The sequence below is a fragment of the Schistocerca cancellata genome, chromosome 8 (genome assembly GCF_023864275.1).
Source record: "Schistocerca cancellata isolate TAMUIC-IGC-003103 chromosome 8, iqSchCanc2.1, whole genome shotgun sequence".
NCBI classification, from domain to species: Eukaryota; Metazoa; Arthropoda; class Insecta; order Orthoptera; family Acrididae; genus Schistocerca; species Schistocerca cancellata.
In genome coordinates, this window is record NC_064633.1 from 564358555 (window position 1) to 564382181 (window position 23627).

Here is a 23627-nt window from a genome sequence, read left to right on the forward strand (position 1 = left end):
ATAAGCTGGGTGCTCCCGTAGTCAAAGTAGCTGAAGTGTTTGGTGCTTCAAGAGTCATCATATCGAAGATTTATACCGTGTACAAGGAGAGCGGAAAAATCTGGTGGTTCACAACGCGAACGAAAGTGTGTGTTAATTGACCGTGACAGCTGGTCATTGAAGAACATTCTGACAAGAAATAAGAGAAAGACACCTGTAAAAGTCACTGCAGAACGACCCATGAGTGATGCAAACGTCCGTAACAAGAAAACATGGTGCCAGAGCCGTGAAACCGGGACTATGAAGCAATGAAAGAACGTCGTTCGATCGGTTAAGTCTTGTTTCACACTGTTTCCAAATATTATCCGACATTACGTCACTAGAGTGAAACACTGAGGAAGTGGATCAAGGGGACGTTCTGTGATGATTTGGGTAGCGACATCCGTGCATATCGTGGTATTTCATGGGCCCCCACGGTACTCTGCAAGGTCGCGTTATTCAGAGGATTATGTGATCATTTTGGCTGATCATGTCCATCACAGTGTCTGTACCCAAATAGTGACGCTGGGTTTCAAGACAACAGAACTTCTGTTCACAAGGATCGCACCGTCCAGGACTAGTTCTGTGACCACGTGGATGACTTGTCGCATCATCCCTGGCCATCACAGATACCAGATCTGAATGTAGTTGACTCTTTGTTGTCTGCTTTCGAGAGAAGGATGCGTGATGGCTATTCACCTCCTCATTGTTACCGTAACTCCCCAGTATTTTGCAAAAGGAACAGCCTAACATTCGACTGAAAACCACAAAGGACCTGTATGTTTCCATTCCGAGACCACTGGAAGCTATTTTGATAGCCCACTGTATACCTACAGTATACTAGGCATGGTAATATGTTGCGTTTTAATGTTTACACATTTTTGCCCACTTCGTGTATGTTGTGTATACTCGCGTCTTTCAGAATGGTAACAACCGTGTACACAGACTGACGAATACGTTTCCGGTTTGATGAAAACTGATGCACCTCGTCTTACCGACAATACTTGGTTCAATCATCAGATCTTAACCCTACAAAAAGGACTGGAGGCGTCTGTAACGGCAGGTGAAACGTAGTGATGAACGTTCCAGCAAGGCTCTGCGGAATCTAATCATCAATGAGTGGTTCCAGCTAGATGTGGACACCTGAAAAAACCATGTGGACTTCCTCGCTGGTTTGAGACCATAATCGAAGCAAAGATGCTGATACACGAAATTACAGTGAAGTCTCATGGAGAGACCAATGGTTTATTCGATTTGCTTAATTACCACTGCAGAATCACCCAAAGGGAATTGAGGAGTTCCAAACGTAATGTGAAAACTCCAAGTGTTGAGACTACTTTGTGGGAACATGTGCTTTGGTGGACCGGACGTGAGATGCAAATGAATATCAATATGTGCAGAACAATATAATTTATTGTGTACTGGGAACAGTATTGAGGATGTCCAAAGAATTGGAAGCTGTCGACAGTTCATTAGTCCCTCCAAGCAGGGCAGTGCAAGAGGGTTCAGCTGAATCCACCACTGTATTAGGCGCCAGGGACAAAAGGTGATTACTCACAAATGTATGTGTCGTATGTTTTAGAAGGATGATCAGTTCAACCTACAATAATGATTTCCTACTCCTGTTGAATGTTTAACTGTCTTTGAATTTGACTTCCTTCACTGCCCAGTAACTGTGTTGAGGGCGGAAAAGACCCACCATAGTTTAACAAAGAAGTTCGAAAAATACTGAGAAACCAAAGGTTGTTGCACTCTCGGTACAAAAGAGAACGCACAAACGACGACAGGTGAAAGTTAACAGAAATTCTTGCACCTGTAAAAAGATCGATGCTCGAAGCTTGAAGCATGTACCACCGTCATACTTCAGCAAAAGATTTTGCCGATAACCCGAGAAAATTCTGGTTCTACGTCAAATCGCTAAGGAGGTCTAAGGCTTCTAACCAGTCACTCGTTGGCCAGTCTGATGTGGCAGTAGAAGACAGCAAAAGTAAAGCTGAACTTTTGAATTTCGCGTTTAAGAAATCGTTCACGCAGGGGACTCGTACTAACATATTGCCGTCTAACCGTAGTAAAGACTCGCTGCAGCAGAGAAACAACTGAAAGAGTTGAAAATAAATCAGTCGCCAGGTCCCCGTGAATTGCGAATACTGTTCTACAATGGTTATGCGATTTACTAGTAACACATGAAAATGTGTGCCTGACTGGAGCTCGAACCCGGCTTTTCCGATTTCCGCTTTACCGCCTCGGCCATCTGATCACGCCTCCAGGAACGACTGAAACTTTCATATAACCTAGTGTCTACGTCTTACAGTGATCGGATACAAATTGCATGATTCCTGCACAGGCAGAGACGTTGCTCTGTTCCTTAGCTTGTCTTGCTTTCCCATGAAATACAGTTGGGCTGTGTCTGTATTTTATATGGTTCAAATGGCTCTGAGCACTATGGGCCTCAACTTCTGAGGTCATTAGTCCCCTAGAACTTAGAACTAGTTAAACCTCACTAACCTAAGGACATCACACACATCCATGCCCGAGGCAGGATTCGAACCTGCGACCGTAGCGGTCTCGCGGTTCCAGACTGCAGCGCCTAGAACCTCTCTGTATTTTATAGTGTCTGTATAGTTGATCATGGATAATGTGATGGACGGTGTTATGTCTCCTTTGCACGCTGTGTAATTCGTGGATACAGGAGCGAGGAACAGATACTGTACATGAACAGGAAATTCGGGTATAAATTGTTCTAAATCTAATATCAAGTAGTAAAAATAATATATAGCTTTGTTGCTGTATTTGCAGCGTCAGTTGCTAACAGCTGATTTTAATGTATACGGATAGAACAGATTTATAGATATGTCGATCTTCAGCACAATGTTTGCTCACAAGACGCCGAGCTTTGGCTCCTGTGAAAGTTTGTAAATGTTATTCAACTGGCAAACACACAAAATTGAGTCGGCGCATGAATATTCGAGTGTAAGTACTTCTGCCGCTGGAGCTCCGGAGAGGCGATGCTTTCATCTCATTGACAACGGCGTAATTGTTCGTGGTAACGCCCTCGAGTCGCGGTGGCGGCTGTAGCAAACGCGGATGCGTATCTGGCAGCGCAAGTATTTGAAAGTGCGGGCCGGTACCGCAGAAGGAAGATCATACACCAGCATTAAGATGGTATAAAACGGAGATGCAAAGGAACTATTAATATAGCAGGAACCTGATGATGATAGTTCGATGCGCCGGCCGGAGTGGCTGAGCGGTTGTAGGCGCTTCAGGCTGGAACAGCGCGACCGCTACGGTCGCCGGTTCGAATCCTACTTCGGGCATGGATGTGTGTAATGTCCTTAGGTTAGTTAGTAGTTCTAAGTTATAGGGGACTGATGACCTCAGAAGTTAAGTCCCATAGTGCTCAGAGCCATTTGAACCATTTTATAGTTCGATGCAATGTTGCTACGGACATGCAGGCATGTTAAAGATGCAGAACAGTTGCTCTGGCATGCGAGTTCTCCAGATATGTCAATCCCTGCCCATGCGCTGCAGAGAGACAATCAAGCTATCAGTCGCTCCATGTGTCGCAGATTTTAATGACGAGCAGAGTAAAGGTTCACTACTACCTCTCCACGGTGGTGACTCTCCTGTGGTTGCTATTGTATGTGTATTAGCAGCTGCACGACACTCTTGAACTGACTGAGCTTCTGGTTTTCCCTTCGATGTCAATATAATGATAGGCAAGAAAGGTTAGAATAGTTTTCCACTTACTAAGTGAGCAGAATTCAGTGTGCTGTAGTTACAGCAAAAATAGGGAGGTATTCTCTTATTCTGCCAGGCAATGATGTGTCAGTGTAACTTGGCACATCTGCCCAGCATTAGTGAGTTTTTGAACGATCAGTGTTCCAAAGTTATGAGAGTAGTACAACGGCCTCCAGAGAGCATTAAGCCTCATAGTGTTTAATGTTTCCAGCAAGCCTTGTAGGATGTACAACTGACGTGAACAGCGTCAGATGTTCAGTAGTACATGGAAATGCAACATACTCATGTGACGCAGCGTTATCTCCACAGTTCGAAAGGAGCACCTATGTGTGTCCCTATTTGGTCAGCTAGTTCTAACCGTGCAATATCCAGGTTTTAGGAGCAATCTGATGTGGCAAAGGCCCGATGCTGAACTGCGTGGGAGTATAAGGACACGGTTACTCGTCAGCAATGTTTTGGTCGGCAACACTGACAACTATACAACTAGAAGAGAGGACGCCAAATTGTTCACATCGGTGTCTGTCGTCTCAGAAAAAGTAACGGAAACCCTCAATATTCTATTTTATCCTGCACCGCGTTGATTGGAGACTAGCAGCAGACAGGCTGTGGAATTTCTGTGCCAAGCGTGGGCTGCCTGTAACAACCACACAAACGGCTACATTTGCAGTGGCTCTCTGACCTACAAGCGTAGACTCTGATGAATGGCATCATATTGTATTCAGCGATGAATCAAGGAATCTACACAACGGTGCACGCTCATCCGTCAGTGACCAGGGGAGAAACCTCATTCTTCCAACGATTCGGAGAGGGACTGCGGCTTACTCCTGGTTGACGCCAGTTGGGTTGGGGAGAGAAAGAGTGGGACTTAAGATCATGGCTGGTAGTGAGCGAGGAACCTCTGACAACAAAACGATGTATCACAGACAGACAGCACCCACGTGTTACCTCTCATGCGACAATATCGTGCTGCCGTTTCTGTAACAGGACGATGTTCGAACACACATAGCACGTGTCTATATGAACTCTTTGCGTGATGCTGGTTTAGTCTCATGTCCAGCAATATCGCCAGACCTATGCCTTACAGAAGTGTTTGGGATCAGCTTAGACATCAGCTCTGTCCCAGTACCTATGCCGAGGAAGACAAGGATCAGTTAAATTAGTTGTACACAACTTTTCCTCATAAGGGGACACAACGGTTTTGCGACACCCTCTCATCCAAATCAGTGCATGGACCCAGACCAGATGGGATGCGACTTCATACCGATAACTGGGCTCATACTGCCATGTTGTTTGTAAATTGGACTTGATACAGTGATCACTGAAGTAACGTCACATACCCTCTCAACCAGAGAGATTTCATTTTGTTTGCTCCTCTCCTCTTGGGTGCTCCACATTTTTCGTCAGGCAGTGAATGCCTGGTAGTGGAGTCCACTGGGAGGGTCGAGCGACTCGCAGGACGCAGTTGGCCCACGGACGTGCCCACGGGCGCCGTGGTGCGCCGCTGCTGGGGCTGGGGCCGCTTTGATGTGCTGCCAGGCATTCCTGGGCAGCCGCCGCCCCCGCCGCCCCCGCCGTCGCCCACGCTCCTTGGCAGGCGCTGCACCCGTGTGCCCACCCTGCACCGCTGCGCCCTCCTCTGTGCTCGGAACAACATTTCGCCGACGCCGTAGACACGCCAGACCTTTCGCTTTGAGCAACGCTTCAGCCTCCAGTAGTCCTTCCACTGTCATCCGGAGGAAATACCTCTATAGGCGGTGTAAGCCACGTCTAACACGAGTACTGCCTGCAATACTTTGAATAGTGGGTTCCCTTTAAGATAAAAGACCAACTTCGTTTACGTTCATGTTATCATTTTGTTAAAACTATGCCGTCATTCCTGCTTACAGACCATTAATTCCTAAATTAACATTTACTACGACGGCTAAACTATTTGCATCAGTGATTATTTTTATTTTTTGGTTATGAGGGCGTGGTTCATGGCATGTTCCTGTGAGAAAAGTTGCGTTTCATGATACTGGAGACATCGTCAGAGACAATAAGATGATGATGATGATGATGATGATGATGATGATTGGTTTGTGGGGCGCTGAACTGTGTGGTCATCAGAGCCCGTACCAAGGCCCAACATTACCACAGTTCAATTTCTTTTACACAGTCCAGTCTAGCCACGGTCACGAATGATGATGATGAAATAATGAGGACAACACAAACACCCAGTCCCCGGGCAGGGTAAATCCCCAACCCGGCATGGAATCGAACCAGGGATCCGGGATCCAGAGACAATAAGACTACAATCTGAATCTCTACAGCTTCTAATGCTGACTCCATCCTTTGGAGACGAAATATTGCGTACATAAACGATTGTCAGTAAGCTGAAAACCTGTTAATTCAATACATTAATTCTGTAGAACGAAAGTAATTTAGTGTTTTTCATTTGTTATAATGTTGTTCTACGGAGAACCGACAGAGGAATCAGTTAACATGCTAAAAACATGATTTGGACAACGGCCTAATGCCCACAAAACGAAAAGTATCAAGGATGCAAACGTCAGCATTCCCTGTTTGTATGATAAACAACTTCTTCAAACATGGTTCGAATTACATGTTGATTTTTGAAAAACGTGGAAAATATTTGGTTGAAGTGACTCGCTCTCAGTAAGCACAACTCTAATAATATTCATCAGGAAGCGATTCAAAATGTCAAACAGAATAAGTTACGATCTAAATGTACGTAAAATTTTGAAAAGAAGTTAAAATTTGAAACATAGCTGAATTTAATTGCGAAAATGGCATAAGTCAACAAAATATGGCGCAAGAAATAGACAACAATCATAAATGTATGGTTTCTCGGCCATTAGGATGTGCTTCTCCACAGCATTACTGTCCACTATGACTAATATGTTTCTTATCACCTCAGATTAAAAGAACTGCAGCTGAATCCGTGGTGCAACGAAAGTTTCACCGGGACGAGCCTAGATACAAGTACACAGTGTAAGGCAGATCACTGGTGATGAAGAAAACAGCTGTCATGTTGAAATCAAGACAGGAAAGAGCAACTTACATGAGCCGAGAGCTGCATATCACTAACAGCGCGGTTAATAACAGGAACAACGATAGCGTGACAAGTATCACCGTCCTTACGCGGCATTACATAGGCAAAAAATGTGCAGTCGATGTAGGATACACCGCCTCTCTTTCTTGGGGCACTGGTAGGATAAGTTTTCATATTATGGAATCAAATTTATGTAGCATCCAGCTTCAGTCACCACTCAAACACACACACAACACACACACACACACACACACACACACACACACACACACACACATATATATATATATATATATATATATATATATATATATATATATATATATATCATCAGCCAATTCAATCATTAGATGATGTGGCATCTTCGAGTCGTGGATTCAGGTAGGCTTTCAGAAGTCTTCTCCAAGTGGGACGGTCTTGGGCAGTTCTCTGCCAGGTGTTACCAGCGATTTTCTTGATGTCTTTGTCCCATCTGTATGGTGATCTTCCTCTAGACCTCCGGTGCTCTCTCGGACTCCACTCCAGATCTAGCTTCGTCCCTCTGTTGTCTTTTCTTCTTGCAACGTGGCCAGCCCACTGCCATTTCAAGGAACTGCCATTTCTCTCTAAGATGTCATCAACCTTCGTCACAGACCGGATGTCATCTGCCCTTTTCATGTCCTTTCTTGTACAGCCCAGCATTGATCTCTCAATGGTTCTCTGTGCTGTCCTAAGTTTCCATTTTTTGAATGAGTTCAGTGTCCATATCACGCAGCCATACGTCATAACAGGAAGAATGCATTGATAAAATACTGCTTTCTTCAGATTTACTGGCATTTTTGATCTGAATACTTTTGAAATCTTCCCAAATGCTTGCCATCCAAGCTTGATGCGTCGATAGATTTCTGGCCTTATGTCTCCCTTCATATTTATAATCTGGCCAAGGTAGACATATTCACTGACCTCTTCTAGTAGACTGTCCTTGACTTTCACATCTCCAGCTGGGACCCATTTGTTGGATATTACTTTTGTTTTGGAAAGGTTCAAGTTCAAGCCAACCAGCTGACATTCCGATGCAAGATCTGTAAATAAGATTTGGAGCTCTGCGAAGTCTTTGGCCAGTAAGGCAATATCATCAGCAAATCTCAAGTTGGTAAGCCTTCTTCCATTAATTCTAATTCCCTTACCTACCCAGCTCACCTTTGACATAGCCACTTCCAATACAGCAGAGAACAGTTTTGGGGATATGGGATAGCCTTGCTTGACACACCTCATGATGCGGAATTCTTGAGTTGATTCGCCGATGTTAACATAAGCTGAAGAATTCTCGTAGATTTTCCTGAGCACTTCAATGTATGCTGCTCCCACTTCTTGCTCACTCAAAGTTTGGAGGACAGCTACATGGCTAACGGAGTCAAATGCCTTTTCAAAGTCAACAAAGGCAATGCAGAGAGGCAGTTGGTACTCATTCGCTCTGCTTATCACTTCACTAACGGTCAGAATGTGGTCAATAGTGCTAAAATTGCTTCGAAATTCAGCTTGCTCTATAGGTTAGGCTGAGTCTAGGGTGGAACTAATTCGGTTTAACAAGATATTTGTGAATTTTGTTAAACCGAATTAGTCCCACCCTAGACTCAGCCCAACCTATAGAACAAGCTGGATTCCGAAGCAATTTTAGCACTATTGACCACATTCTGACCGTTAGTGAAGTGATAAGCAGAGCGAATGAATACCAACTGCCTCTCTGAAATGCATTCCTTAAGAGCTACGAGAAACTTTTACTGTGAAGCAAATCTTTTCTACTGCAAGCTCTTTGCTTTCCACATTTTGAGAAGTGGTACGAACCAAGACAAGAAAATGCATACCTTAAAAGTTATGAGCAATTGTTCATCAGAATAGTTGCGTTTCCAAGTAGCGAAGAAGAGTATGTGCTCATAGCTGTTAACGTATGCATTTTAGATCACATGTTTACCGGACATTTTTTTCTTGTTTTGGTTCATACTACTACTTCCCAAAATGAGAAAAGTAGAAGAGATTTGTTTCACAGTATCGAAGATGAAACATTGCTCGTAGCTCTTAAGGTATGCGTTTTCGACCCCAAGTTTTTGCTTCTAGTATCGTGTTGTTTCAACTGTATGCGTTTACTCCATTAATTATGATACACTCTCTCGCTACTGTGGTTCAATATTCTTGTGTTAGTTCACGTCAAATCGCCAGAGAACCTGGCGTGAGCCAGAGAAGTGTTCGTGTTCTTCATCGCCATGAATATCATCCTTACCATGTCAGTCTCCACCAAGAATTAACTGGTGTGGATTGCATGCGTCGAATTGAATTCTGCCGATGGGCTCAACTTCAGATCAGAGGGATGACACATTTATTAATTTGATTTTATTTTCTGACGAGGCCACATTCACGAACCACGGAAACGTTAACTTGCATGACATGCCCTATTGGGCAGCTCAAAATTCATGTTGGCTGCCGCAAACTGCACACCAGAAACCGTGGCCGGTGAATGTATGATGTGGGACTCTGGAGGACAGAATTACAGGCCCTTATTTCTTCGAAGGATATCTTAATGGTAGGAAGTACACCGCACTCCTGCAGGAAAAATTAGTTCTGTTATTGGAAGAAATTCCTTTAGGAAAAAGGGACAGAATGTGGTAAGGACACGATGGGTGTCCGGCACATTTTTCGCTGATGGCTAGAAATGAGTTGTAGAGACAATTTCCAAATCGGATTTGACGCGGAGGACATGTGTCGCAGCCGGCTCGTTCACCAAACTTGACGCCTCTGGATTTTTTTCTTGTGGGGATTCCTAAAAGAAATTATTAATAAAGACGTTCCAACTACACCCGAAGATATGTGAGAGAGAATTGTCAGAGCATGTGCTTCGATAAGTGCCGATGTGATAAGGAATATCACTCAGTCCATGATAAGAAAATCGCAGCACTGCTTTGATACCAAAGATCATCTCTTCGAACACTTTCTGTAAATGGAAGTTCATGCCACCTTTGTGACCTATATTGGTTTTCAAAGACAGTACTGTTACACATCATTGGATCCGTCTCGATAGCAGCTATCAGAAAATAAGTACCAAACTATAGCATTCTATTTAAAACAACAAAGTTTACCTTCATATCTCTAAAGCGACCCCACCTAGGAACAAAAATCAACGTCATATTATGGCCCCCGTTGTCCCATGCAACTTTTGTCCCACAAACTTTTCAGCAGCAATCACACGTATTTTCGGAGTTATCAAATGGCTCAAATGGCTCTGAGCACTATGGTACTTAACATCTATGGTCATCAGTCCCCTAGAACTTAGAACTACTTAAACCTAACTAACCTAAGGACAGCACACAACACCCAGTTATCACGAGGCAGAGAAAATCCCTGACCCCGCCGGGAATCGAACGCGGGAACCCGGGCGCGGGGTGCGAGAACGCTACCTCACGACCACGAGCTGCGGACTCGGAATTATCTTTAGTGGCAATAGTTAGTGACTCATCCTTTATACTAATACTAAAATGAAACAAAAATATGTCCACCATAATAATGAGACAAAAGGAAAATTTAGAAATCGTTTCTTAACGGTGTAGTTACAGTATTAGGAAGTACGCCAGCTGTGTGCTGTATCAGAGTCACTACATCTGCGAGCAGCGAGCCGTGGCATAGCTTACTAGTAGTGAAAAATTTGTGAGAAGATTGTGACAGTGCCGAGATAGGTGTTAGCAGCAGTGATCCCGTCAGATAGAGATAGCTTACACTGAAGAACAAAGTCTACAGTGACCTAGCAACCATTGAACAGCTTATCTAGTCTAGCGAAAAGTGGTACATAGTAGACGTATGGCTTGTGACATTACCGTCATATATAGGTAAGCAACACTGTTTCATTTTTCTGTCACTATTATGTGGTTATTTTATTGTGAATACTGGGCATATCTGCTAGGGACGCAAGGTTTGTGCTCTTCACACTGGGAAGACGAAATCCCGGTGTGGTCCCAGGATCCTGTTGTCAACAAAGGGCAGTCAGTGGATCCCATTAGCAGAGGTGAGCCTCCTCTACGGAGACGGACATCTTTTGTGAAGTGGTGCTGCCGCCTACTCCGTGCTTTTGTGCTCACAGCCAGTATATGGCCTCTCCGACGGCAGAGGATCCAGCGCAACCACTACCATCCCAGGAGAATGCTGTAACATGACGTTTTTGGCTTTTCTGCATGAACATCAAAGGACGACGACAGCGTAAGAGCGTTTGTTACTTTTTCTCCAAATATTTTGATGTGTCCGACCGAATGTGGCGCCCCCACCACCGTGTTCGGCGCAAAGAAGCTGATCAATCGAGGAGACATTGCTCCTGGCTGATGCCAACCTCGTGTTTCTTAAAGTTCATTTTGTATACCAAGAGTGAAAAGATTCTCGTATGGTGACCTATGTTTTCATGGTATAAGGTATACTCTCGTCAAGCACATTGCCAACAGCAGTTAGTCATCCCCTTCATGCAGAGCTGTAGGAAGGTAGAGTGTTGAGGAGGGAGAATAAGGATTCACGGCCATTTACCTCCCTGCTGCCATATGGTTCTGGTAGGTGTACCCTTTGCCGATTTTCTGCAGATGTAATTGCGCAATCCACAGTAGTGAGATCCGTATTCTGAGCAGCTTGCTACTAACGTGTTCTGGCACGCAGGTTGAATTGCTGATTTGACTTCTTATCGACTTTTGCACTCCACAGGAAGTGCATGGAGTTGTTGGAGGACAAATGGCTGGCGGTGACGGCCAGTAAACTGCGGTCGGTAAAGTCGACCACTCGGCCGTGGCGTTCCTCCTGCCGGCTGCTCAGGCGGGAAGAGGTGGCGCTCACACGTCTTCGGATCGGGCACTGTCCTCTGACACATAGCTATTTATTACGGCGGGAGGATCCTCCGTTTTGTGATGCTTGTGGTGTGCACATCTCTGTCCGGCACATTTTAACAGACTACGTTTTATACCGTGATGCAAGGGCACAAGCACAAGTTAATGGGGATCTGCCCTGTGTTTTAGCTAACGATGAGACGTGTGTGTCTAGGGTTTTTAAGTTTTGTGATGTGTCTGGACTCTGGCCTAAACTTTTAGGCTGGCGGTTTTAGTGTATTGCAGAGTGGCTGACTCCTTCCTTTTTTCCTTGCGGTCAGCCAGCCACTTCCATCTGCTCCATTGTTTTAGCTCCCTCTACCTTTTTCTTCCTGTGTTGTCCATGTTTTAATGCTGACACCCTGCTTCATCCCGCGCTTCGGTGTGGGTGTGCACATATTTTTCCATGATTGTTCCCCGTGTTTTATGTTCCGTTTGATGTAAATGTTCTGAGTTTCTTTCTTGACCCCCGTCTCACTATGATACTGAACGGGCGCTTAAGACCTTGCTGTCGTGCGCCCACAAAACCCTTCTACCACTACTACTCTTATCGACTTCTTGTGAAATGTGTTCACCAATCAGAGGAAATAGATATCTGTTTTGAGGACAGTAGCCTTAAATTCCAAGATTTTTTTAAACGTGCTTAACCTTTTCGATCGTTATACGATACACTAATACCAAATATAACCTGTTGTAGAAGGTACTTGTAAGTTTGCTGTTCTCACTGTGATTGTGTTACTGTCGTGCACAACAGTTACATTGAAGGATCAGTTCCTTGTTATTGTGTGAAGGTTAAATGCATGTTTATTAACTGTGGGGGGCTGCGCGGATTTTCCATTGGGTTACAGCTTTGCTGTGTTGATTAATGATAACCTGGCTAAAACTTTGCAGTTCTCAAGCGTAATAAACAGCAAAATTTTTATAGCGCCCTGGCATCATTATACAGGTGCAGGGAACACTGCTCTCCAAATCAGATGACAAACATGCAACTTTCAGCCTCTCCTAAAATGTTCGGAAAAGACTTCCCATTTTATTGGCAAGCTCTGTTTCTTCATAACATTTATAACTGATTGTAATCGACTTTTGTTGCTTTGGTACAAAGCCACCTGTTCCGCACTTAGGATAAACATCTTGTATAATGTTGCATTCCACTAGAATTCCAGTGTAATGTATAGTCTTAGATAACTGCAAATTTAATGTGCTCGTGCATTTCCTCGGGCATATCTTTTGTCCACTATTGCCTGAGCCACAAACAGAAACAATGACCGGTGCCTCATCTGTCCCTCCAGCCTCCACAATACCATCGGGATCGATTGGTTTGTCATTATCTGACCAAATGCTCCTTCCCGCTGTCTCTGAATCCGTCCGTGTGCAGAGCCATCACGGTGTGCCTACTGCAAGATGACGCTCCATACCACTTCTGTCGTTCCCCGAGGATGGCAGCACATAGTCTACTGGTAAGCAGGGGTGCTACGGGTGATGGTGCAGGAAGCGAAAGAAGTAGCGTCAACCACTGTATCCATTTTCATTAGATGTCATTTATATCCTATAATCAATGTTACACCGGTCATTAAGCATTCACTTTGTTCAGAATGAAAGATATTAGTATAGTTTAGCACTTGCAAACTGTCAGGTGCCATATCGCCATGTTATACCCACATAGCGTGTTTTCAAAAATGGCTCTGAGCACTATGGGACTTAACTTCTGAGGTCATCAGTCCCTCAGATCTTAGAACTACTTAAACCTAACTAACCTAAGGACATCACACACACCCATGCCCGAGGCAGGATTCGAACCTGCGACCGTAGCGGTCACGCGGTTCCAGACTGTAGCGCCTAGAACCGCACGGCAATAGAGTGTTTTCATTCAAGTGGGATATGTTTCATAAATTGTAAGCGACTTCTTCCTAATAACTTTTCTATAAAAAAAAGGCGCATTCCAAACGAATAAGATCTTCAGCAGAAGCTGAATTGACTGATTTTTGCATATAAAGCTAGAACAATCTCGCCGCTTGCTGTTCTAAGTCATTTGGCGAATCAGTTTTTAGAGAAGAATAGCCAGAGAAACTCGTGCTTAGATATTATTTTCTTTCGTAGTAAACTGCAGTAAAGGTTTATATCTCTTTTTTATTATTCACTTACAAATGCGCAGTAAATGTAAGCTGCACCTCAGATAAATATGTTCTTAGTTATGTGATAGGAGTTTTCCATGATATTTCAGACAGTATAAAATAAATTCCGTGTATAAGGACGTTGTAAGTAATTGATGGTGTGGTGGTGGAAATTCTATCTTACAGTTTACAGTGCGTTTCCTGATAGCTTTTCCAAGCTGATAATATAGATTCCCGTTCTTACGATTTAGTTACTACCGTGTAACTTCTTAATATGTATCAGTGTCAGACCCGCCTGTGATTTTGGAGGCTGCATGCATTTTATCGCTTCTTCTGGTGGTTCAACTCTTCTCTTCATGTTCGTACAGTGACGAAGGAAGCCTAATTTATGTCCTTTTGGTAATAATTGTGTTTTCTGTACACCTTATGTAAATAAGGTGTAACAATAAGGTGTACAGAAAATAAAACAATGTTTGCAAACTGGAAATGCTAAAGATGTGTAACATGACTGAGCAAAATCCCTACTGTGCAGATATAAGAAAGATATACGAAGAAGCCACAATGTGACTCATGGAAAGGTTATGTAGCATTCAGTTTATGGTACGTAACGTAACGAAATTCCACACAGTTTTCCAGCCAGAGACTGGCAATGTTCGTTGCAGTTCGGACGCATTTAAAGAGTACTTGTTCTACGCCGGTCGGGGTGGCCGAGCGGTTCTAGGCGCTTCAGTCTGGAACCGCGCGACCGCTAGGGTCGCAGGTTCGAATGCTGCCTTAGGCATGGAAGTGTGTGATGTCCATATGTTAGTTAGATTTAAGTAGTTCTAAGTTCTAGGGGACTGATGATCTCAAATGCCAAGTCCCATAGTGCTCAGAGCCATTTGAACCATTTGAACTAGTTCTACATGGCAGCACAGAAAGGCAGCGTTACTTGGCCCCAAGAAACCACCACTGTTGACTGTCATATTTTTGCACGTGTAGATTACTGGCCGGTAGGATATTGCATAGAGTACTAAATGTGAGACTATGCAAGATACAGCGTACGACTATCAGTCGTGCTTCTCGATACGTAGGAGTACATAAAAATATAAGTTATGAACAGTAGAGTTCAATTCAACCAACCTTAATACATATTTAAGGTCCTTTCACCTTTCATAAACAATATGTTTGAGACCATATTTCGACTGCGGGATCGACAGCTTTTGTGGAACTTTTCGGTGTTACTCTAGCACAAATTAATGGCGATTCCAGGAAACCACGGAAAAGTAAAACATGATAGCGGGATGGGGATCTAAACAATAATCATTCCAAATAGATTTTGGAGAAGGCACCTGAGGGCACTTACTCTTCTGGTTACGGAAACAGCTGCTGACCCACTTCCCGAAACTTTTTTTTTCTGTAATGACAGCTCATATAATCATTCTAGCATTTTGAATAGGAAACACGCCAAAGAAATAAAACTGCACTTTAGCGAGGTCTTTGCTCTTTTCCGTGCGAAATATTAGGGGGATTGAGCAGCAATACGTGTAGTAATTAAAGAATGTCATAAGTCCATCTTTAATTAATGGTCCAGAATGTTTTTACCACTTCAACACAGAAGGAAGCAGAAAGAATGCACTTTAACGTTTGTCGTCACATAGACGACGACGTCATTAGAAGGAAAGAAGAAATGCCGATTTACATTTATCGTCCCGTCAACATCGATGTCATTAGAGACGGAGTACAAGCTCGGAACTTTTAAAGGAAAGGGAAGGAAATCGGGGGTGCCCTTCCAAAGGAACCACCTCGGCATTTGCCTGGAACTTAGGGGAATCATGGAAAACCTAAATCCGGATGGCTGAACGTGGATTTGTAGGTCGTCCCACTCAAAGTGAGTTCAGTGTGCTAACCACTGCGACATCTCGCCTCGTAAGAGTTCACTGGGGACAGAGCACACGCTTGGAATGGGAAGAAAGGGCGAAAGAAATGGCTTTCAGAGGAGTCATCCCGGCATTTGTCTTAACCGATCAGCGCTCAGCTGCCTATGTATAGGACAGATGCTTTATACTGTTGGATGATGCAACAATGGCCGAAACGTGGTATCTCCCTGCACTCATTGATACCTCCATACTACCAGCTACAGCCACAGTCCATTGGACAGTAAATTTTTTAGCCTGTGTATATAACTCTCATGTCAAGAACTTTTTCCTGTGGACGTGATTTACTTTCCGGTTTGCTGAATATCGTGTGAGAAGGACAAGGAAAGTATGTTACTTTGTATTTAAATATTGTCTTATTAATACGACGCTGGATTGGTATAATAACTGAAACCTATTTCCTTTGCTTTCAGTAAGTTTTCTTCATTAATCTTATCTACAGAAAACAGTCATACTGTCGAGAAGTGTGGACAATACTTCTCAGCTTACCAGATAAAGGTCAACGTGGTCGCATTACCACGCGATGTTAGAGAGTTGAAGTTATAATTGTAAGAGATCTGTAGAGTCCAAAGGAATGTGTAATAACGGGGATGCCGAGGGAAACGAAACGGTTATGTATTTCTATGAACGTTCACCATGAATCCGTGAAACACTCTTACGTAAATGTATTAAACGGTGTTGCAAAAAAACTGGTACCTGGGTTCCGTACCTGCCACTGAATCTCTGATAGTATGGGATTAAGATAAAGGCGTTACCGAAGCAAATGGACAGATTTACCTTCATTTATGGTCAGAGTTTGTTAGAGAGTCTATAAAACTGCTACCAGAAACAGTCGGTATCGTAAGCAGCAATGCGATTCGATCTAGGTACCTCAAAATCTAGCAGGGTTAGACAACAATAAGTAAACGTTCTCTACAGTGGACAGAAAAAATGGTTCAAATGGCTCTAAGCACTATCGGACTTAACATCTGACGTCATCAGTCCCCTAGACTTAGAACAACTTAAAACTAACTAACCTAAGGACATCACACACATCCATGCCCGAGGCAGGATTCGAACGTGCGACCGCAGCACCCGCGTGGTTCCAGACTGAAGCGCCTAGAACCGCTCGTCCACTGCGGCCGGCCAACGGAGAGATTTTAATGCAGTTGACACAATTTATTCCTAATTGTGTGTATTTGGAGTACTTGCACTGTGTAATGTCACTGAAAACGATACGACATAGAAGGGTTATTTTTACTCGATGACATATACTGCTAATTGTTTTGTAGGTATATCACTAAACGAAAGCGATGTCAAGCGTCCCAACTAAGTTCATTAAGATTATAACCTGAGCAAATTTCATACGTAATTAAATGTATTGTATTGCACATAAAAATCCAAGAGAGGTCCATTACGTGAGTTAACGTCATTTGTTTCGCGTGGAGGTAACCGTCTTCGGTATAATTGTCGAAAAGAGTTCTGCTGCCACATACAATCTCAAAACTGTGTTCAATATTTTCTAACAATATAAATTTTATTGTATCTGGAAATAACAATTACTTTAAGGTCCACTATTGTTAAAGGACACTACTGCTGAAAAATCCTAGGGAGCAGTCAGTAAAATATATTGTGTTATGGGCCTAGAGCGACTTAAAACTGAGCTACTATATAAAACTAATTGAAAGACGGGCAGGTGACACTCTGAAGTACATAGGAAAGAGTGTTAAAGAAACGCGACACAACCGGGAAAGGATGAGGTTATCAAGTTCCTTATTCGAACGGTTCTTGAACGTTTTTCGTCAGTCCGGGGCTCTTCCGATGTAATATTAGTAGAGGGGATAGAGGCGACCTAAAGAAGAGCAGCTCTCCAGCGATTATGTACCTTTTTAAGTTAGCCAGTGCTCATCTAACAAATTCTGAGACGCGATTATAAGAGATCTGTATACTCCAAACGAAAGTGCAACAGATAAGCACGAGAAAATTGTATGGTAATTTCCGCGAATGATCTTGCGATTAACTGCTGTACAATATTCGAAACCGGTATTCTAACAAAACTGGCATTGTGGCCGAGCGGTTCTAGGCGCTTCAGTTCGGAACCACGCTGCTGCTACGGTCGCAGGTTCGAATCCTGCCTTTGGTATGGATGTGTGTGCGGTCCTCCGGTTAGTTAGGTTTAAGTAGTTCCAAGTTCTAGGGGACTGATAACCTCAGATGTTAAGTCCCATAGTGCTCAGAGCCATCTGAACAAAACTGGGCAACATTACTACTCCCTCCATTGAGCTAACGGAGGCATCTTAAGAAGAAGGTGAGAAACATTTTGGCGGGACCGTCACATAGAGACTCAGTACAGTTCAGTGGCAGACGCTACTAACGAGGCGGCGTCCATCATAGAGAGGTTTACTACTAAAATTCCGAAAACGTGTGTACAAAATAAAATCAGTAATATGTTACTACCTCCAACATGTACCTCACAAAGTTGCAATGGCAGGAAAATCAGGGAAATATGAACTCAGACGAGGGGCTTGAGAAACGTAGATACATTCACCATCTGAGAGAAGAATGAAATGATAAGTGTCCTACACCACACACAGTAAGGTATCTTAAGGGATGTAAATTTAAATGTATAATTTTTTGTTGCTTTCATCAACGAAGTTGCTTCTATTTAGCGACAGTTGAGACATGTACAGCGAAATCGTGTGGTAGACTAACGAACACAGGTGTCTGACAGAAAAGGAAAGTTGGCAGCAGGATAGATGGGAATGTTCGTTACAGTCGGGAGTATATTAGGAAGACGAAAAATATATCAATATCAACCATAAACCATTGAATACAGCAAACAAACTCACGGAGAGTCCGCTATATTAGAAACGACACACAGCTAATATCAAGTGTAAAGATATAGCATATGGTGGTTAATTTCTCATAAATTAATCACTTGCTGGAAATCGATGTTCCTGTCTAACCTTCTTCTCGAACCAGAATACGGTAATCAGTCATCCATGGTTGGTTGTTCATTAAATAATTTACCGCACAGTAGTATGTCAAGCGCATAATTCTGTATTATTACTGCGACTAACCAATACTAGAAGAATTTAGATGGTAAGTGATTTTTTTAAAAAAAAATGGACTTGTAGTCCGGGGTGATATGTTACAATAAAGCATCACCGGTCTATTGCGGTCTAACTGTGTTGGTGAGGCAGTAATTTCCACAGGGCAGTGACTGCGTCACTGCAATTCACTTTGGAGGTGTGGCGGTGGGACTTGTAGTCCCGTACCACCCTCTGACGGTGATGGTACTACATGAGTCAGGCAGAAAATTTTGCCTAACATGGGCAGGTGAAGGTGTGGCGGTGGGACTTGTAGTCCCGTGGAACAGGGCTCAAGTATTTACCTTAGTGCTTCCGTAAAACGACTGTAAGTGTGTCTAGATTACGTCGCAGTCGCACACACTGATCACCGCCTAGAATGTCACATGTCCTCGCTGTGTGAGACACTTAGAGGAATCGATTACAAAGTTCCGTGTCACCAAATTCGAGTGTGATACGGAACTCAAATAGGAGGATGTAGATGAATTTGTGTCGTAAGAACAAGTGAAAACCAAGGGAAAATATTCATTTTAGTAACATAAGTAATGATTCACTGCAGCTATGTTTTTATACTGTATGTTCTTTAACAAGTGATCAGCTCAGAAATAGAATACAGAAAGGAATACGTCATCATCATGATCGTCACGAGTATGGTCATGAAATAACTTTTTGAAATATTTTATGTTATTCCGGTCTTTCTTTTTCTCAGCTATTGAACTGTATTTCCTTCGTGTCAGCTAGGCACTACTTGCAGCTTACGTATATGATGTCGAGCGCCAACCGAATGGACGTAAAACAGAGGACGACACTTCCGCTGATATCTACTGTAATTCTGATGCTAAGTACTAAAAATATTGCCATGCACAGAACGGAATAGAATCAACAAATCATTCAACCTCTTGTGACAGACTACACGACCAGAGGTTTCATATACTAGCATTTGTTGACATTGAACCCTTGTTTTTGGAAAGGTGCAACTCGAGTGATAGAAGTACCATACAACAGCGGATTTTCATATCACAAAATTAATGGTGCAGCTCTCCACGAATCGCTTATCTCTCGGTGTTGGCTACAGAGGCGTGGGTAACTCATTTATACGACAGGATAATGGCTTATATCGCACATGCAATGTATATGTCCTGTTCTATCACTGCGGTTCAAAGCTTCAAAAAGAGTGTATATTAATCAAATGCGAAAAACAAACTGATTCTCAACGGCAAACTGGAGCTACTAAAATGATGCGTTTGCCAATCAGGGATTTCGCAGAGACTCGTCTTTTGTATTTGTGTGTGTGTGATTAATAGATATTAAATTATTGCACACGCAGAGATTTGGAGAACACTGATAGCGGTAAAATTCAGACTAATATACAGAACCGTATCGCTCGTATGCACTTCTTGTAAATCGTGATGACGGAATAGGGCAGTATGGTATGGAATTATTACTAATTACGTACGGTGAGTGATGGACCTACCTCTTTAAGTACTCTGTAATAATGACTACATACGAAGTGCCTGACTAATAAACAATGATGCAAATACTCCATAAAACCCGTTTAAGTACCACAATGATGTAAATCGTTGTGGGAGAAAAGTGTTAGTTTTAGGCTTTTCATTTAAGAATTCCTTCAAAGTAATATTCAGGATTTTCGTACTTCATGTAATTTTCATTGATCTTCTTGACCAGCACTTAAAAGTGACGTCGGCCGTGTTAAGAGATGACCTGCCAAAACTGTAAATGTCAACTGCAGCTCCTGATTCAAAACAATAACTAACATCTACGCTTTTGGTAAGCATGGGAAAGATATAACGTATACATTTTAATTTACAGGATTTCTGCTACAAAAATAGATACAGCTAGAAATCGAAAGGGCTAATGATATTTCAAGTTTGAATTTTGTTCACCGCATGATTCGTTGTGTGGGAAGTTATTTTAAATTACGTAAATGTAATGGCAGATGTCTAAAGGTTTTATTTGTTACAATTATGGGTACTCATGTCACATAAATTACGTAGAAAATTAAAATTTGTTTCATTTTCGAAAAAAATATGAAGCACTACTCGTAATACGAGAACAACATTAGCTCAATGTCAGAATTGGTGAACTATCTTATGCGTTATTCAAGAGACTCAAGCGATTGGTTTCTTCAATATATTTGAACAGGGAATAAACCCAGTGCATCTGGTGTTCAAACGAAAGTCATCTGTGGGTGCAAGGTTCACAACGATAGCAGTTGGACCTCACGGATCTTAAATCAGAGCGATCTGTGCCATTCGAGTTTCGCGTACCCTTGCAGCTATAACGACCAGGCCTAACCAGTGGTGCTCTCGCGATGATTAGAGACGTCCGCGACGAATCGTGTTGCTGTCCCTCGAACCTTTTCATTTAATGCAGTGACTGAACAGACCGAGTAGAATGAGTGCTACTGGAGTGCGAGTGGGGTCGCAGGGTGGGGGGCGGCGACTCACCGTGAGCGAGGAGGGCGAGGCACGCCACAGCTAGCGCGGCGCGCGTCATACCGTGCGCATCACGTATCACGTGGCGTCGGCGCCGGGACGCAGCGCGGGCGCCGCTCTCTGCTCCCCTCTGCTCGCGACGACTACCGCCGCCAGACTGGCAGCCCGACGCAAGCGGGCCGGCCGCGTCCCGTCCGTAGACCACTTCCCCCACCACTCGCGGCTTCCCCCCACCACGCGCGCCAGCCACTGGCAGCGCGCCGCGCCCGTCCGGCGACCGCCTGGTCCATCCGGAGAGTTGTCGACGCCAGCATCAAGTGTCAGAGAGTTGCGCGGTGGTGGTCGCCGACCGTTCGACGTCCAGACCACTGTCTGCGTGAGGCGTCGCTGCTCTGATCATTCGACTGCCTATATTGCCGCGTTAATGACCTACTTTCTCAAGTTCCACAGTCTTGTAAAGAATAACGTGCGTGTTCTCGAAATACAGGGCATTTTCAGTTGAATTTGAGTGGCTATAGTGAATACAATGAAGTAATAAAATATTCACATAAACACATCAGTATGCAAAATTATGCCAGTCAGAGCAGGTGGCTGTTCAGAAGGTTATAACTTACCCTTAAACGAGGTGCCACGAACGTTGATGGGGTCAAAGAGCTGGTACATGGAAGTTTGACTATAGATGATAATATTTAGTAAGGCTTCAAATCATTTGAACGATATCGCATTGAGAGGTGACAGGCCACCCCTGGCTTGCATCTTCTCATTATTTCTCTTTCTGATATGCTAATCCAATTAATAATTCGACCCAATTAATATTTCGACAAATCACGTTTAAATAGATCGAATCTTTTTCTTGTTTAATATGAAAGTACCTGTAATCATTAAGGCCCAGATTTTAATTACCTAAAAACAGTGAAATATACAAGCATTTATGACCTAAAACTCATATAAATATGACCTTAAAAAATAAAATATGACTTAATAGAAGTTTATTTAAAGCATTCTTGTTTGTTTATTTAATTGTTTATTCACCATTAAGTAATACAAAATTCACTTCTGAAAATATTGTAAGTATAATTCTTTCTTTCTGCAGGGTTTGTGGCTAAATTACACCTATTTTTTGAATGTCTGAATGTGTTATTCTCTAAACACAAAGTACAGTGAAAAGATCATCTACCGAAACAGCAGAACAATGTTTTTATTTCTACATAGTATTTAAAGCGTTTCACATTATTTAATACCGTATGTCAACCTTAAGCATCTGCAACGTTGCACTGGATCACATGGTGCGTTTTCAGGTTTTCCATTGTCAAAGATCTGGGGTTGTCGCTGAGGATAGTTTTGTACCTGGAAAACCTGCTCTCCACTTCACGTGACGTCACAGGAGCGTATTTGAAGGCAGCCAGCTCACTGGAGTTCAGCTTTGCTTCAGTATCTTCAAATGTTGCGGCACTCTTTGAAAGACTGTCACTAATTTTGCACAGTGTAGAATATCAAGGATTCCGTTGGAGAACACTTTTCAATTTGGTTGTCACTTTGTCAACCACATGACCATGACCTCGCCCTGACTCACTCTTCACATGTTGCACAACACTCAGGGCCTCACATAGCTGAGTGCCAACAGCTCTCAATCGTTTGATGGCTTTTGATATCACTGAAAAATTGGCGTTGATGTATGCCTAGTTTCGAGACAATGTATCTGTAAAAACTTCTTTCACAGAAGATTGTCTTTATTTGGGTGTAGTTGGTTCAGTAATACTCATCAGCATTAAGCCAAGAACCCCATCATGTAAGAACAGGTGTAGGTGGGAGGGGCGTTAAAGGGTCTTGTTCTTAGAATTTCGGCACCCGTAGCGGAGCATTCACATAGATTTTCTTGCCACAGGAATTTAATTTGTCCCCGTCAGGGTAATTTGATCGCACCTGTTCAGCAACTCTGTGCAACTTATGTGCAAGGCAAGTGGCGTACACCATACTGGGGTAGAGAATCTAAAGCCTTTTGACTGCTTTAGCCATATATGAAGCACCATCTGTTACAAGCAGCAAAAAGTTGTCTCTTTTCACACCATCTGGCCACAGTGGCTTCAGAGAGTTGTCAAACAAAGTAGCAATCGTCGAATTGTTTACTCTATCAAGAGCTTCACACGTTAGTAGGAATATATCTCCAGGGCCATCGATCGACTTTTGGAACACCAACAACAACATTTGCACTAATAGCCGTAGCTTCATCTGTCGACATCCAAATCTTTTGCTCAGCAATAGTAATTCGTGTTTTGTTGAGCACATCATTGTAGCATACGGAGAAATAGTTCCTTCTCAGTGTAGATTCATCTGGAACTGGATGTGTTGTGTACTTCTCCAAGAACTGTCTGGATCGTGGATTCTTCAGCTTTTCCAATGGGA

The 23627-nt window shown here is 43.1% G+C and overlaps 1 protein-coding gene across 1 annotated transcript in view; it reads right to left on the minus strand.

The window, feature by feature from the left end:
- LOC126095128 (carbonic anhydrase-related protein 10-like) overlaps positions 1-21370 on the minus strand; it is a 460639-nt gene extending 439269 nt beyond the window's left edge. The window contains exon 1 of the mRNA XM_049909836.1: positions 21237-21370. Within this exon, the coding sequence (XP_049765793.1) occupies positions 21237-21285 (49 nt within the window). The 5' untranslated portion in view covers positions 21286-21370. The remainder of the gene's footprint in view (positions 1-21236) is intronic.
- Between the last annotated feature and the right edge of the window lie 2257 nt (positions 21371-23627).